Here is a 16,807-nt window from a genome sequence, read left to right as displayed (position 1 = left end):
ACGCAGACACACACGCACGCGCATGCTCACACAGACACACACACAGACACACACATGCACACATACGCACGCACATACACACACACACAGAATCAGTGATGGAGTGGACACAGTGATGGCCAGCACCTGGCTGATGTGCAGTTTTCCAACAGCACACTACAGTCTGTATCGGCTATAGAGTGACCGGATATAAGAATATATCGGCTACAGTGATATTGGTACGAAATATCAAAAGCAAAACGTATTTTATCCAGTACAAATATCACTATAACCAATATTATCGGATGTCATGATATATCGGATATTATGATGGCAACAAAGAATCAAAATATGCATAACACTATATTATTATCGGCTATAGTGATAACTTTAAAATACATGTTGCAATAATATCAAAGGCCCTATTTTTTTTACTTTCTTCACGGTGCTTATTTTGATAGTGACACATGTACATGTACATAACAGAATTTTTTTATGGAAATGCGGGCACTGTCAACTATGCAGCATGCTCATTTGTCAAAACGCCATGCTGGAAGTATTTCCTTGCCTTTCATGTGTCGATCGAAAAAAATCGATCGTATCGCATATAGTGATGCATCGGTTATAGTGATAAAATCACGGAAATCAAAAGGGTACGCTATAGCCGATACAGACTGTACTCCCAACAGCCCACACAAAGGGTTGGTTAGCCCAACGTTGGCGACACACAGGTGTGGAGCCACCATGCCAATATCAGGGCCTTCAGGCTACTGTAAAAGCAATTATTCTAACGAGGCGATTTCCCAAAATTGACTAGTTTACGTGTACCAAAGGTAACGATTCTCACTGATTCTCAACGCTCAATAGGACAGTATGTGTATCGATTTCTGTATAACGATTTCTATTTTAACGACAGATTTCTCCTCGTTAACTCGTTAGAGTTAGCACTTCGTTATATATATCATATGGCTTTTACAGTAGGTCAGGTTTGTTGGTCATGTGACCTGTTTTCAATGCAGGCTGTATTTGAGAAACATCCGAAACACGAGACACATGTATAACAGTATTACAGGTGCCTCACTGAGCACAGCTACACCACTCACAGTTTGCAAGGTATGTCGGTACTTCCTCCAGCAAGTTTTCAAGCGCAACCGAGAAGATCTTTTCCATGACATCACTGAGCACAGACACGTGAAGATGGGAACAAAAAACAACCATTGATACATGGGAGAGAGAGAGAGGGAGAGAGAGAGAGAGAGAGAGAGAGAGAGAGAGAGAGGGAGAGAGAGAGGGAGAGAGAGAGAGAGACGGAGAGGGAGAGAGAGACGGAGAGGGAGAGAGAGAGAGAGAGAGAGACGGAGAGGGAGAGAGACGGAGAGTGAGAGAGAGAGAGAGATCAGCTGAGCTGCTGCAGCGTTGCAGCTCACAAACATTCTCCCAACAACAAAGCAGACATGCAAAGTTGGGATGCACACAGATATCCAGCAACTCAAAGCTGGCATCCGGCTAAAAGCCACGCCATCATCACCACAGCACCCTGGCAAGCATCACTATACCCATAACACAGGGCAGCTGGATACAAGGCAGTTGTCTGTTGTTGAGTCAATGGCTACTCACACTCCGGCTTTCTTGGCCAGGTTACACCAGTCGCGACGTACTGTCTCCAGACCCTTCTCTTCCCGATGCTCACTGAACGTCCCTACATACACACAAACATGAACAAAACAACATAAGACAGTTCAGCTGCCTGAAGATTGCCAAAGGCATGTAACACCAAGTAGCAACTACTATGAAACGTCAGTAGACCGTACCTGCACAGGACATACAAATCTGTACGTTGTAGCCAACCTACTGTATATCCACCGTCGAATGACTGGAAAGGGATACGCTGGGTACTCAAACAACTACTCTAAAAAATAAATGAAAATGCACGGGTCCGCGTACAGGGCGGGTCAAGAACACCCTTTCCGCTTCCGTGGGACGCCGCCGCACATGATCAGGCGACAGATGCGGTTCCCAAACGGTGAAGGAGGATAGGTCATATCCACCAACCAGAGGCCAAACGCCTGAGACAGGTTTAACTGTTCGTTGATACAGCCAGCACAACTGCTGGCAGAGGAACTCACCATCGGGCTTCTGCTGGATTGTGACGGCTGCATACCTGGATGAAGTAAGCACAGACAGACACAATATAATGTAGTGAGAAACACGTCATGACACACACATACACACGCGCGCGCGCGCGCGTACACATGCGCGCACACGCACACCACCACCACTACCAACAAGGAACGACAAATGTGCATGGGAAAACGAGTCAAGTGTCAAAACCACCCAAGTAGAATAGCTGTACACTGCCATACATAGCCAGCCTGAGCCATACAGAGATATATACTGCCATACATAGCCATCCTGAGCCATACAGAGGCATACACTGCCATACATAGCCAGCCTGAGCCATACAGAGGCATACACTGCCATACAGAGCCAGCCTGAGCCATACAGAGCTATACACTGCCATACATAGCCAGTCTCTGTCAGATTTTTCCCACAGACCAATTACTTGACTCACTTCTTCTTATTGAGCAGTAGCATAGACTTGAAGATACCATCAATATCAATCTGTAGACACGTGTACAGCTTGTTAACTTCAGCCTTGACCTAAGCAAGCAAGTGAACATAAAAACACGGATGCACACGCACACACACACACACACACACGTACATACACGTACATACACGTACATACACGTACATACACGTACACACACACACACACACACACACACACACACACATGTAAGTTCCTTCCTTGACAGTTGCACTCAAGTAGCCAATGTCTTGACATTTGTTGGCAGGCTGAATGTTCATGTCCGAGAGCACTGTCATCAGTGTGATGTCAAGAAAACACACCTATACCCTGAGCCTGGATAACACAGCTTCAGAGATAGACTACAAACACAGCTTCAGAGAGAGACTACAAACACAGCTTCAGAGATAGACTGCAAAGACAGCTTCAGAGATAGACTACAAACACAGCTTCAGGGATAAGTTCAGGGATAGACTAAAGTTCAGGGAATGGAATGTGCGACCCACCTTATTGCCCAGCTTGTGGACATCTTCAAAGTTGCGTGAGTTGGTGTTGATCATGATGGAATCCGTATCACCGTACACCACTTCCAGACCCATCTACGCACGTGCAAACACACACAACGAACACAACACAATTGTTAGCCCAATGTGACAGCCAACATTGCCATCAGTAGCAGGCCGAACAATCGAAAAATGCCTCGACTACTGACGAACGCACACAAACAGACACACACGCGCACACAGCTATGCGCTACATACAATCAAACAAACCTACCTGCTCAACCAACTCCTTCGTTCGAGCAAGTGTCTGCAAATACAAACAGATAAGCATCAGAATATTAAAAAAGGATGCTGAAATACTGATTGAAATGAGCCAACATGAATCTCGATCTAAAGTTGCCATTACAGTACTGTTGGTCACCGAAGAACTGGAGGTCAGCCTCCTAGCCTAGTCCATTCTTATTTTCATGTATCACTGTCTATGGGCAGTTGAGTCACCGTGTATACATTGGTATGCTGTGCTTGATGAAATTCTAGCCTGGCCGTTCTTCGGCGCTCGACAGTACTGTACATGCAAATACATGTACAAGCAGCCCTGGCAACATTCTGCACTGGTGAAAGAGGCAGAAATTACGAGAAAACACTTGCAACAGCATGTAGCACCAGACGCTTTAGGAGCTACACCCGCACTTTGATCCTTGAGGGTGGTGGCGTTGCTGAGGATGCGAGAACTCGGTCTAACTGAGACTACCGCGAACCGTGATATTTTCACCACCAGAAGTGGAAAATGTACACTAGCAGACAGAGCACTGTCAAGGAATACAATGACAGAATGGACACACCTCACGACCCTTGAACGTAACCAGTGCTGCAAGGTGCTTGGCGCGAAACCGGGACTGAGCGAATCCAAGACATCCGTACATACTGCATGCAGCAAGCAAGAAAACAAACAAATATGCACACACACACACACACACACACACACACACACACACACACACACATCATCATCATCATCATCATCATCACCACCGCACTATGCATAGAGTGTATCCACTCAAACCAGCCATGGCAAACACACTGACACAGAACACAATGCAATGCTTCCTGCCAAATAACACAAACTCTGGCAGCGGAAATCCGTGAATGGTAATGTTGATATGCTGTTTCCACATCAATAAGAGCACTGAAGTCTGTGTTACAAGCGTGGATACAGGATAGGGCGGAGTGCTCTCCACAAGTGCTTAACGGAATCGGATACAGATGCGCACCAAAATATATTCACCTGTTTGCAGTGAGCTTCAGGGCTTTTTGCCGCACATCTAGTTGTGCGTACAGATCTGAACCAGCAGCCGCTCGCTTCATCTCATTCTTGACCTAGATCAGTACAAATACACACACACACACACACACACACACACACATGCACACACACATGCACACACACATGCACACACACATGCACACACACATGCACACACACATGCACACATACATGCACACACACACGCACACAGCCACCAACATCAGTCGTACAATAAGTATCTCCCAAGAACACTCCGTACATTTAGCAACAGTTCACTCACAAGTCTGCAGTCTGTATGTGTACATATGCCGACTACTCATCCAAAATACTCCAAAGAAACTGAGCAAAGTGAGCAGCAGTTGAGGTGCTCAGAATGCCTAGTGAGTGGCAGTTGAGGTGCTCAGAAAGCCTAGTCAGTACATCTCACCTCACGGCGACGGTCAACCAAAATAGCAATTTGCGCTGGCAGCACGCCCTGGTCCAAGTCGCTCGCTGGCAGACAGGGAATGTCATCTTCGCCTTCCTGTGAACACGATGCAACACAACACGACACGACACACAGACAGACGCGGCTGAGCACACCGCAATGCGGCACCAACAAAACGATGCATTATGCAACAGCACACGTAGCCCAGCAGCCTGTGCGTTCAGTAGAATGAGAATCCAAATGAGACCTGTACACAACTCCAGAAGTGCATGCACCATAATGTCCATAGTAAAACTTCAGTATCACCCACCCGAGGACTTACGGGTAACATACGATTGCCTATTACAGGTGTAGCAACAGCTGCTGAGATATTATGGCCTACTATGAGTACGTAGTCTTCTTAGAGGCCCTGGCAATGCTATGTTCTAATACTGAAGCTGGCATGTGATGTGCCTACGCAGCAATGCATGGATACCATCACACACAGCTGCCCTGTTAACGACAGCCAGGACAGCACGGCTTCAGATACAACAGATAGATACAACCGATACGCAGGCAAACTCATCCACCGGTGTCGTGGACTGGGAAGAGCTACAGTAATGATGATCCCACTTCACACTAGGACTTACAGCACTCGTGTCAAACTTGGTCTCAACCGTTGTGAAGCAGATGTTGTACTCGCGAATCAGAGACGGATACAAGCTGTTAAAATCCAGCAGCAGGATGAATTTGTCATAGAAACCTTCACAATACAACACACGACACACACAGACAGATGCAGCTCAGCACACCGCAATGCGGCACGAACAATACGATGCATTACGCAACAGTACACGTAGCCCAGTGGCCTGGGTGTTCAGCTGAATGAGGATCCAAGTGCACAGATACACAGCAAACACAAAAAAAAAGTAAACATCAAACTAGCGAGGTGAAGGTACCAGGAGGAAAAAAGAAGACCTAAACGGACAAGAATAAATCGAACAAAGACAAGCCAAATTAGTGCGGCCTAACACCATGGTCCAACGCATGGTTACACAGCCGGTGGCAAAAAATCCCGACAAAACACTATGGTGGCTGCTACACGCAGTCCAGCACTCTTATTGAGCACATTTCATATTGAACGCGGCGTCGGTATCAACCCTGAGTAATTTGTCAAGATTTTTCTGCCGCTGACTGCACTGCGAAACAAGGCCGCAGGCAAGAGTCAAACTAGCTCCACGCGGCACCACACACCTCTCTTGGGATCCAAGACGAGACCTCCGCTGTACTGCGGCTTCCGTCGGCCTTTCTTGTTACCAGCGGATGCTGCCGCGTCTGCCGCCACAGCTTCGTCATCATCCATACCCTGGGTAGAAACAAGACAATCATGAAGAGAGAGAGAGAGAGAGAGAGAGAGAGAGAGAGAGAGAGAGAGAGAGAGAGAGAGAGAGAGAGAGAGAGAGGAGGAAGGGAGGGAGAGAGAGAAAGAGAGAGAGAGAGAGAGAGAGAGAGAGAGGGAGGAAGGGAGGGAGAGAGAGAAAGAGAGAGAGAGAGAGAGAGAGAGAGAGAGAGAGAGAGAGAGAGAGAGAGAGAGAGAGAGAGAGAGGCACCACATTATCATCAGTGCATGTTCACATCATTTCCTCATACAGCATGCCTTCTTTTACATGTACGTATATTCTTCATCTTTTATTGAGAGTCTAGCCACAATACGGTTAGACGAGAAATCAGAAATGCCTGTTTATCTGGTGAAGTAAATAAAAACAAACAAACAAACCACTGGCCTAGATACTCAGCCAAGTAGGACAGATGTGAATAGCCGCCAGCCACATTACATGAATGAAAGGGGGAATCCGAAAGGCAAAATAGATTCTGAATAGAGAATAGTTGAGAACGCGGCCAACCTACCAGTGTCGCGTCCATTGCTGGCTGACGGCCTTTGGAGTACGGTGCCTTGTCCGGGCAAATGTAGTCTCTGCAACAAAGACGGACAGACAGACAGCCACAGGGAAAGAAAAGAATTGTTCTGTAGATCAATCCTCTCAGGATCAGGACCACCACAACTAAGGATAGTGGCATTGAGTACATGTACAAGTTTGCCCATGGATAACCACAATGGACCTCATCGCAATATAATGAATTTTGCCCGACAATAACAGATAATCGTTTCGTAAGAGCTCTTGCACTCCACTGCAGTGTATTCCTTGCAATTGAAGACACCTCCATTATCTGTCCCATGCTCAGGCTCCCAGCTGCACCACATAAATGAAGAAAAACCTGCCAATATTTGCCCATTGGCATCATCAGAGCTTTATTTGCTGCAACTGACAGCCTGCTGGTGGAACGGGGAATGGAGGCGTTTTCAACACCAACAGATAATGTTACGCCCAGCAGGAAATGAGCCGGGAAAGTGAAACAGTTCCCCAAAGCACAGGCAACTGAGCACAACACACTACAAGTACACCAGGACTGTGGCATACAAACATGATAATCCCAGAATGCAACCAGAGTAATTCCCTTGGAGACAAGAATGCAATGATACTTAGAAGTAGGACACACTTCAGGCTGTTGAACATTTTGAAAGTTTTCACTAGTATACTTTCATGTCTTATCATCAGGTGAAATATAGGCAAAATCAAATGAACATGGACAATCATGAATGGATTACAGCTTAGACTAAAAGAGTACACAGGGAAATACAACATACCGCTCCGTGAAAGCGTGCAGCAGCAGGAACTCGTTCCTCTCCGAGCGGCCACCTTGCAGAGTCCGCGACTAAAGTAAAAACACACGTGGATGCAATATCGAGACGTTCATACGAGCAACCTGTTCTCATTCAAAAGACCCATAATTCCATGCACTGCACTCCACGTACACATGGACTACAATACAGATTAGCTGTTGGGACATAGGAAGGATCACATAATGAACAAAAGGGTGATGTTGGTCCGGTGTCACCAAATTAGATGAGCGAACAGAGACACTGTGCTGCACAGTAAGCTAGCTACAGAAGAACGCATGCCGAAGAGAGCCCCCTGAGTCTCCACTAAAACACTACTTTTCATAAGTTTGAGAGGGTTGAAACGGGAAAGGTTTGAAGAAAAAACTGACACATATACACACACACACACACACACACACACACACACACACACACACACACACACACAGCTTACTAAGACATTTCCAGCCAAGCGAGTGATTTGCAGTGACAATGGGAGAACCTGTAGAAACACACATGAACACACACACATGAACACACATGAACACACATGGAAGCACGCACGGAAGCACATGGGAACACACATTTCAGTACTCAAGTGCTGACAAGGAAAGGAGGGAAGTTCGCCAGATTCACTCCTGCACAACTACCCGTGGCAAAACAGATGTGTGTATTCCGTGTTTGCTCTCTTCCCATCATATTCCACCCATTACCATATTTGATTAGGCATGGAATGGACTGTTGCTAGGGCCATTGCTAAGGACACCATTGTTGTTATTATCGGCAGTCTTATTTTCGGTCCCATCACAGCCAGGGTCCTCCTTGACCCAAGGTTTGGCCACAGTTGGATGAAGTTTTTTTGTCGCTATGGGGTTGCTAGAGAGTATTGGAGTTGCACTTTGTACCTTCCTGATGATCCAAATGATCTAATTTGTGTGTGTGTGTGTGTGTGTGTGTGTGTGTGTGTGTGTGTGTGTGTGTGTGTGTGTGTGTGTGTGTGTGTGTTGAAGCGAGCGGTGAAATCCACGACGTAGACTCCTTGGTGAATTTTTGTTGTCACCACTCTACGTTTGTGTCGCCGTTCGTTGTGCGCTGTGGGTTGGCTACCCCTCGCACTTTGCTCTAGCTTTAGCCCTTTGTCCAATGACTAGAAGAGATTCGAGAAGAAGAGAGAGTAGACAGAGAAGGCAGATAAAGTTTGGTAGTTGGAATGTCCGAACATTACTGAATGTTGATGGACCTGTTGAAACTGCCGCCGTGTCGCGTCGTGTCAAGGAAGATCGGAAAGTGGATCTTGTCGTGCGTCAACTCAAGGAACACGATGTCGAAGTCGGTGGTTTGCAAGAGACCAAATGGTTTGGATCAGCGGAGTATTCGGTGGACAATGCTGTTGTTCTTTCCTCGGGGCGTCCATCCCCAGGAGCGTCTTCTTCAAATTCAAATTTTGAAAATATTCAAAATTCTCAGCGTGGTGCTCAGCGTGGAGAAGGAGTCGCTGTTGTCCTTCGAGGGCGAGGTGCTGATGCATGGGATGCAGGAGGTCGACAGTGGACGGCTAAGTCGTCGCGTTTAGTGTCAGCTCGTCTTCGTTTCGTACATAGTCCAACTAAATGTTCGTGGATGACAGTCATAGTGTGTTATGCACCGACGTTCCGTTCTGCTCGTTCAGTGAAGAGTGAATTTTTCAATGATTTGGAGGATTTGCTCTGCACTGTACACCCTACTGATGATCTAGTACTCCTTGGTGACTTCAATGCTCGGGTAGGATCAGCTCTATGCCCTGCACCTGATGATCCCTGGTCAGCTGTTCGTGGTCCGCATGGCTCTGGACAACTAAACGAGGCTGGTAGAGAACTGTTGTCATTTCTTGCTATGCATAACCTGGTCATCACCAACTCATGGTTCAGAAAGCGCGACATTCACCAGCAAACTTGGCAACACCCCCGTACAAAAACATGGCATTGTATTGACTATGTAATTGTGCGACGACGTCAGCTTTCAAACTGCAGAGATTGTCATGTCATCCGCAGCGCTGAGTGTTCAACTGACCATCGATTGGTTTGTCTAGCGTACATGCTAAGTCTCGGTGTGTCCAGGCGCCGTAGACCCGCTAACAAGAAGACTGCTGGTCGGTATAATGTTAGCGCGATGACCAAGGTGCCGGGTGCTGATGCCACTGATCATGAAGTTGCTGATTGTTTGCGTGCAGAATACGCTGCTAATGTTGCCACTGGTCTTGGCGGATGGACAGACTGCAGTGCTGTGGAGGACCAGTGGGTGAAGTTGAAGTGTGCCGTCACTGAAGCTGCCGATGCTACTCTTGGCCGGCAAGGTCGTCGACAGCCAGACTGGTTTGCTGCAAATGCAGGGCATCTTGATACTCTACTCACACGCCGGAACAAGTTATACAGCAAGTGGTTGCAGTCAAAGACTCACGTCGATCTGTGTGCGTTCAAAATGGCCCGCGGTCATGCTCGGGCTGCAGTGCGTGCCGCGAAGCGAAAGTGGCTGCAGTCACAGGCAGACCTGGCTCAGCATGGGCGTTTCAGTGGGCAGAAAGTTTGGTCAGCAATCTCAGCCATGAAGAAGTGCTACGACGGTCTGCAGCCTGTTCCATGTCGCAGCATGCGGAAGAGTGATGGGAGTGTGTGCAGCTCTCTTGATGAGGAACGCGATTGCTGGCAACACCATTTTCAATGTTTGCTGAACGTGCCAAGTTCATTCAACCCTGCAATATTTGACTCAATCACGCAGCGTGACATCGATCGCTCATTGTGGCAACCGTCACCAACATCGGCGGAACTTGTTGTGGCATTGCGGCACATGGCTAACGGCAAAGCGGCTGGAGGTTCCGGAATTGTTGCTGAGTTGCTTAAAGCTGCGTTCGGCACCATATGCCCCTATCTCATCGACCTGTTGAACTCAATCTGGACTAGTGGCACTGTACCGGCTGAGTGGCGTAACGCAGTCCTTGTACCAATTCCGAAGAAGGGAGACCTTTCCAGGTTTGATAACTGGAGGGGAATATCGCTGCTTGATGTTGTAGGGAAACTGGTGGGCCGTGTCCTGCAATCCCGTCTTCAGAGGCTTGCTGAGAAGGTGCTGCCGGAATCGCAGTGCGGTTTTCGCCGTGGACGATCCTGCACGGATGGAACTTTTTGTATACGCCAACTAGTAGAGAAGTTTTATGAGCATCGTCAGAAGGGCTACCTCGTTTTCGTGGATTTACGAAAAGCGTATGATTCCGTGCCGCGCCCTGCTCTCGCTGCATGCCTCCTCAAGCTGGGCGTACCTGAGGAACTCACAGAGCTAATCCTGCAGTTCCATTGCGGCATGGAAGCAGAGGTGCGTGTTGGTGCTGAAGTCAGTGGCTCGTTTCCTGTTGAAAATGGTTTGCGCCAGGGATGCACCATGGCTCCGGTTTTGTTCAATCTCTTCTTTGGTGTTGTTATGATGTGCTGGAGAGATGCGATGCGTCAGGCCAGCACTGATTCTGGTATATCACTGTCCTACAACATCAATGGTCAGCTTTACTCACGTGCTAAGGGTACCCTTCAAGTGCAACTCCACGACTTTGAATTTGCAGATGATGCCGTTTTGTTGTCAATGAGTCGGGCTGAGGCTGAGCAGTCGCTTCAGACTTTTCATCGTGTTGCATCCTCGTTTGGTTTGTCCGTCAGTTCGTCGAAAACACAATTCATGGTAGTTGGTGTTGGTATTTCCCCGGAGGACAGGATGCCGATGGACATGGGTGGCGACAGCATTTCGTATGTTGAATCGTTTGTGTACTTGGGCTCCCTCATCACGCCAGACACCCGATCCTCACCTGACGTCCAGCGACGGATTGCCAATGCGGCAAAGGCGTTTGGCTGCCTCCTACCAGTGTTCCGGGATACCAGCTTGACGGTGGCAACAAAGCGTCATTTGTACACAGCCTGTGTTCTGTCGGTTTTACTCTACGGTGCTGAGTCATGGGCTCCGCTTCGGCACGACTTGGATCTGCTGGACAACTTTCACCACCGGTGCATTCGCTCCATCTTATGTGTATCTCGGCGTCAGCAATGGGAGGAGAAAATCTCATCGGCAACGCTCCGTGCGCGCTGGGGTGACACTACACCGGTGTCAGACCTTGTTCGGCGTCGGCGGTTGGAATGGCTCGGGCACGTCGCGCGCATGCCTGCAGACCGTGCTCCCGTCCAGATTTTGTTTGGAAGGTTGAGTGGTCGTCGCCCTCCTTGTGGTCCCCGGCGGCGCTGGAAAGACGTTGTCCAGAGAGACATGAGGGCAGCTGGCGTGGATTCCTGGTTTCAGAATGCCCAAGACCGGCAGAACTGGAGGATGTTCCTTGCTGAGCCACCACCGCACACAGATGATTCGCCACCTTTGCGCTGCTTGCTGTGTGCCAGAGACTTCCGCCGCCGTAACGACATGGCCCGACACAAGTGCATTGCCCAGCGGAAGTTGCCTGTGTCACAACAGAAGGGTGCCAGGCAATGTATGAAGTGCATGCGGTGGTTGAGGAGCGCTGGAGGACTGGCTGTGCATCGCTGTCCTGTGTCCACGGATGTCCCCACTGTATCCATTCGCCATGAATCTGACTCTTTGCGATGTGATGTTTGTCGCCGCTCTTTCCGCTCTCGTTCTGGTTTGAGCCGTCATCACTGTGACCGTGCGAAACGGATGTCACGTGCAGCCAGGAACAGCTGCCGTCATGAATGCGAGCATTGCGAAAGACGGTTCTCAAGGCCACAGGACTTGCAACGCCATGCCAAATATTGTTGACTTTGCGATTTCTCTCTCTTCTCTTCTCTCTTCTTGTCGTTGTCTCCCGCTTCTGGGAGCGGCGTGGCCCGATAGGGTAGCTGTACATAGTAGTAGTAGTAGTAGTAGTGTGTGTGTGTGTGTGTGTGTGTGTGTGTGTGTGCCAGCTAGTACGGTTGGTGGGTACACATATGCCAGATAGTGTTGGGTCTGTTGCCAACAGGCTCGGCTGCTTGAAGGTGTATTGTTGTACACTCAAACGCCCCTTATCCGGACGCCTCAGATACGGGCACGTCTCTCTACCGGGCACCTTCAGCTTGAGTTCCTATAGCACAAATGCTTCGAATTTGGTTTCTTTTACTTTTTCCCTATATGTGGAAGTGCTTATTTTTCACTGCGAGCCTATGTAAGTAGATGAGTTATTCTGAGATACGGGAAAATCTGAGATATGGGCAGTGCCCGGTCCCAAGGTGCCCGGATAAGAGACGTTTGAGTGTATCTGCCACCTTTGTTGGTTGCAGGGTTCATATACTTTCTATTTGAAGTATACATACCTGTTGACCATGGACTGTTTCTGGCTAGATTAACTCCTGTGTAATCACTGGTGCTAGTGAAGCTTATATCAGATCCACTCTGATTTAGCCACCCACACTAGCACCAAGTATTACCTTCACTGGGGGCAGGGGTAACTGCAGTTGGATCTCAGGACGGATACCCTGATGCCGTCAATCCCTTTTTTGCACCTTGTCCTCACCCACTTACTGAGGTGTGGTGAGCCCGTAAGTGGGATCATTTTCAAGTCCACCCATAGTTTGGGGATTTCAGGGGGCGTCAGCCGTTGGGCGGTTCAATAGCCAGTTGAGTCCTCTTTCCAAGATTTCTTTTGAGTTCCTCTTTCCCCTCTCCCGGGGAGACCCACGTGACCAATTTTGGCAGTGAGCCAAGTACAGTACAGTACAGTGTGTGTGTGTATGTGTGTGCACGCGTGCGTGTGTGTATGTGTGTGTGTATGTGTGTGTGCATGTGTGTGTGTGTGTGTTGATCAAGGCTAACACGCTATGTTTGAATGCTCATGACATTAGAAATACTACTTGTATTCCCATCAAACTTTCTGTTTATACTCTGCATACATAGATGCTTCAGAAAAACTTGTGAACTGGAGGAAAACTCTGACCAGAAAGAAAAGAAATTGCCGGAAACCTCTACTTGGGGTGACTCCTTGTTTCCGAAGTAAGACACACGGAAGACAAGCATCACTTACGTTGAGATTATACATGATGAACAGAGCGTAGGTGGCTTCACCCTGAAGTGTAAGAGAATGCAGCAAACACGCATATAGACTGATGATGCATCAACGAATGAGCAAGCTTGCACGCATGCAGATACATGTACGGTGCATCCTGGCATATCCGCGCGTCACTTATCTGCACTTCGGTTACCCGCAGCTCACTCATGGACACACGTGATCTGTTGAATTAAATGCAGCAAGGGTACCCCGACAACATTTGCTGCACTGAATGTCTGCAGAGGCATTTGGATTGGATTGGATTTTTATTTATAGTGGTGACTATAACAGACAATTGCCTAATAACAATAGACCCACTCGAGGGAAAGATGCAAAAAGATGTGACTAATTAATACGAGAGAGCTTGGAAGCTCAGGGCCCTACGCTATGCTTTGTTACTTAGCTCATCGTGCATGTTGTGGGAACTGATGGAAATGTTTCCTGGGAAGGCGCTAACTCTGCCGAGCACGCGCGTTCTGGAGTCGACGGGATCACTCTGCCGACGTTTCCTGTGACCGGCGCTGACTCGCCCGTTCACGCCTATTTTGGAGACGACGGGATCTCTCTTCCAAAGTATGTTTTTGCTGACGCATCCTATCACCTATTCGGCAACTAACATCCATTCTAATTTCATTTCCTCCTCGTCTCCCTATTTCTTTCCACAAAGTCTCTCTATACATCAGGGAGTCGTACTGTATTGGCAGCTACCCTAACGGGTCACGCCGCCCACCACCCAAGCATGGGTATGATGAGGGACAGTGGCAACAGAAACAGAAAAAAAACAGCAAGCAGGGAGAGAAAGCAAGACAAAGACGGCGATAGTAGTACATCTGGTGTGCGACGTATAGAAAAGAGAGATGACAAGAGATGCGCACAAAATAGGAAACAATAATTATTTTTGCAGTTCCGAAACAATAAACCAGGTGATGGAGTGTGGGCACCCGAAGTCCCACCTGGACTCCACTGGAAGAACATCCCACGCAGGGATATCAGCGATAGGCCAAGCGTTGAAAAACAGCCATGAGGACACATCGTCTAGAAGTCCACCGCGCTCGAACTGAAATTGCAGGTTCAAACAATTTCCCACGCGGCGTCAGGCAGCGTAACTCTTCTCCCTGCATCACCATCCATCTCCAGCAACCGTCTCCACTCACAGCTCATGCCTCTGCCACCACTGTACTCCTCCGAGCTTCGCAGTTTGAAACCATTCGGGGGTCAGCTACACCACCGCGAATGGAGAGACGAGGACGACAACGGTCGTGACTGAAAAGACACTGCCTTGGCGACCGCGTCGCGGAACCCTCGCCCCAGCAAATTCAGAAATACGCCAGGGGCAACTCTGGTGGACCCAGAGCCACCCCCTTGGCAAGACTAGTAAGAGGAACGACTGAAAACTCAGATAAAACGGAGCTACAAAAAGTGCAACCGTCCCCTTCAAGCACATATGCAACACACAGGGAGTCGTATACATGTACAGAATATTGTGGCCAGCTGTTTGTAGCCAGCTGTGTTTGATGGTACGGTACGGTACGGGACAGATACGGGAGCCAGCAAATGGCCAGCTGTGCGATACGGTACGGGACAGATACGGGATAGCGCCAGGTGTGACACAAACAAACAAACAAACACCAAATTAAAGCTGTGTGGACCCTGGCTAGCGCCAGACGTTACTGAAGTAACGTCTTCTGCATAGCTACGGGAATAATAGACTACCGGTAGGCATGCCGGCATGGTTGTGCCTGCATGGAGCTAAGTATGAATTTCCCATATCCACCTGCTTCACATATCCACGCTTCTTTCTGTGAAGCTCTGGCCAAAGGGAGAGGACGGATAGGCGATGGACTACTGTACTTCACAGCACAGGCATAGACACTTAGGGCAATTACAAACCACCACTTACAAGAGTTTGATCAATGAGCTTGTAGATACCGCGGGAATTCCTGCAGCAGAAAGCGACAAGGGAGAGCAAAAGAAGAATGGCTGGTACAACACCAAACAAATAACAACATCAACGCCAACATCAGTCCATACAGAGTATAATCTATACAACCACACATCTACGCACAGAAGTCACAAAGGAGGTCTACAGAGTGCGTCGCAACACAGAGTTTCCTGCACAATGCAATCATCAGACAAGCTTTGGTGTGTATTACAGTGCTCCACATTATTGTGCTGAGCCCTCTCCGCTGGCTAAAGGGAATTTTCCTCTTTGTACAAACACATCTATAGTCTGATTATCAGCCCAGTTTTCAGACACTCGTACTACTTCCAAAAGCAGCCAACAGTAGAGGTGCAGCAGAGATTCTGGTCACTTACACATAACAGAGAGGCACATCGGCCAGTGCCATGGGCTCGTAGGGCTTGCTCAGCACCACGTTGGACAGCGCTGAGCACAACAGAATAGCACAGCATACAAAGAGGGTTAAGTCCTCTCTAACACAGCATATACGTACACTTTCTCAGCTGTCGTCGTGTCTATACACAACTAAGGAGGAGGGGGGCTTATGCATGCGAATATTCATGCAAATCACTCTGCGAGAACTATGGAAATACGCCCAGTGAGAAGGCAGATTTTGCCTGAGCCTATGGTGAAGTAAAATAAAGCTAAACAAACACAAAACAAACAAACAACTGTCAGCCGAGTCAAGATAGAAACGGCCAGCGATGCTTCATTCTTATCAACATGACACTTGCATACTTGGCATAGAACTCCAAATATAGTCTACCATGCGTGCACACTAGCAGTGGGAGACCCTGTGACATATCACATAATACTCTCCAGCTGAACACCCCATCTAGCAAGCGACACAACACGGAGGCCAAAGTGCATTGCAAAACCCGTCAGCGGCACAGACCACATGGAGCAAGGAAGAGAGCGACAAGAACGAGGGCAACATCAACAACAAACAACACGCCAGGCTTACATGCCAGGTCGTAGCTGCGGCAGTGGATGAGCTCTGCGCAGGACGTCTTCACATCACACACCAACCGGCCGGCGGTGGCACTGCGACATGTGAACATGTTACTGCCTCCGCTCTGTCAGAACCGCACAACACCACGCAAGAACACGAGAAAAGCACACAGGACTCGCGGCGTGAAGACAGCAATGAGTGACGCCAAGAGTACATAAACCAGAGTGTGCAACTGTGCATATCAGATCTGAAACAGCGCAGTTCGTGCACTACGTCACCCTGATGAGGTCAGCCAAGCTGCGACTTGCGTACAGCTCAAATTTTCGTGTTCCACAGCTCGGAA

At 48.4% G+C, this 16,807-nt stretch overlaps 1 protein-coding gene across 2 annotated transcripts in view; it reads right to left on the bottom strand.

Annotated features, from left to right (window-relative positions):
• Positions 1 to 16,807, bottom strand: part of LOC135809962 (DNA polymerase alpha catalytic subunit-like) — a 54,208-nt gene that overhangs the window by 13,131 nt on the left and 24,270 nt on the right. For both annotated transcript variants that reach the window (XM_065323412.1, XM_065323413.1), the window contains 18 exons: positions 16,477 to 16,588; positions 15,869 to 15,938; positions 15,453 to 15,492; positions 13,529 to 13,570; positions 7,961 to 8,008; positions 7,492 to 7,559; positions 6,693 to 6,759; positions 6,039 to 6,150; positions 5,435 to 5,547; positions 4,806 to 4,901; positions 4,358 to 4,449; positions 3,915 to 3,996; positions 3,347 to 3,379; positions 3,076 to 3,168; positions 2,552 to 2,640; positions 2,106 to 2,140; positions 1,597 to 1,678; positions 1,083 to 1,156 (listed from right to left, as the gene is read on the bottom strand). In XM_065323412.1, coding sequence (XP_065179484.1) covers positions 1,083 to 1,156; positions 1,597 to 1,678; positions 2,106 to 2,140; positions 2,552 to 2,640; positions 3,076 to 3,168; positions 3,347 to 3,379; positions 3,915 to 3,996; positions 4,358 to 4,449; positions 4,806 to 4,901; positions 5,435 to 5,547; positions 6,039 to 6,150; positions 6,693 to 6,759; positions 7,492 to 7,559; positions 7,961 to 8,008; positions 13,529 to 13,570; positions 15,453 to 15,492; positions 15,869 to 15,938; positions 16,477 to 16,588 — 1,348 coding nt within the window. The remainder of the gene's footprint in view (positions 1 to 1,082; positions 1,157 to 1,596; positions 1,679 to 2,105; positions 2,141 to 2,551; positions 2,641 to 3,075; positions 3,169 to 3,346; positions 3,380 to 3,914; positions 3,997 to 4,357; positions 4,450 to 4,805; positions 4,902 to 5,434; positions 5,548 to 6,038; positions 6,151 to 6,692; positions 6,760 to 7,491; positions 7,560 to 7,960; positions 8,009 to 13,528; positions 13,571 to 15,452; positions 15,493 to 15,868; positions 15,939 to 16,476; positions 16,589 to 16,807) is intronic.

Source organism: Sycon ciliatum, chromosome 2 (assembly GCF_964019385.1).
Source record: "Sycon ciliatum chromosome 2, ocSycCili1.1, whole genome shotgun sequence".
NCBI lineage: Eukaryota > Metazoa > Porifera > Calcarea > Leucosolenida > Sycettidae > Sycon > Sycon ciliatum.
The sequence above is the reverse complement of the archived record's forward strand: the minus strand, read 5'-3'. Positions and strand labels throughout refer to the sequence as shown.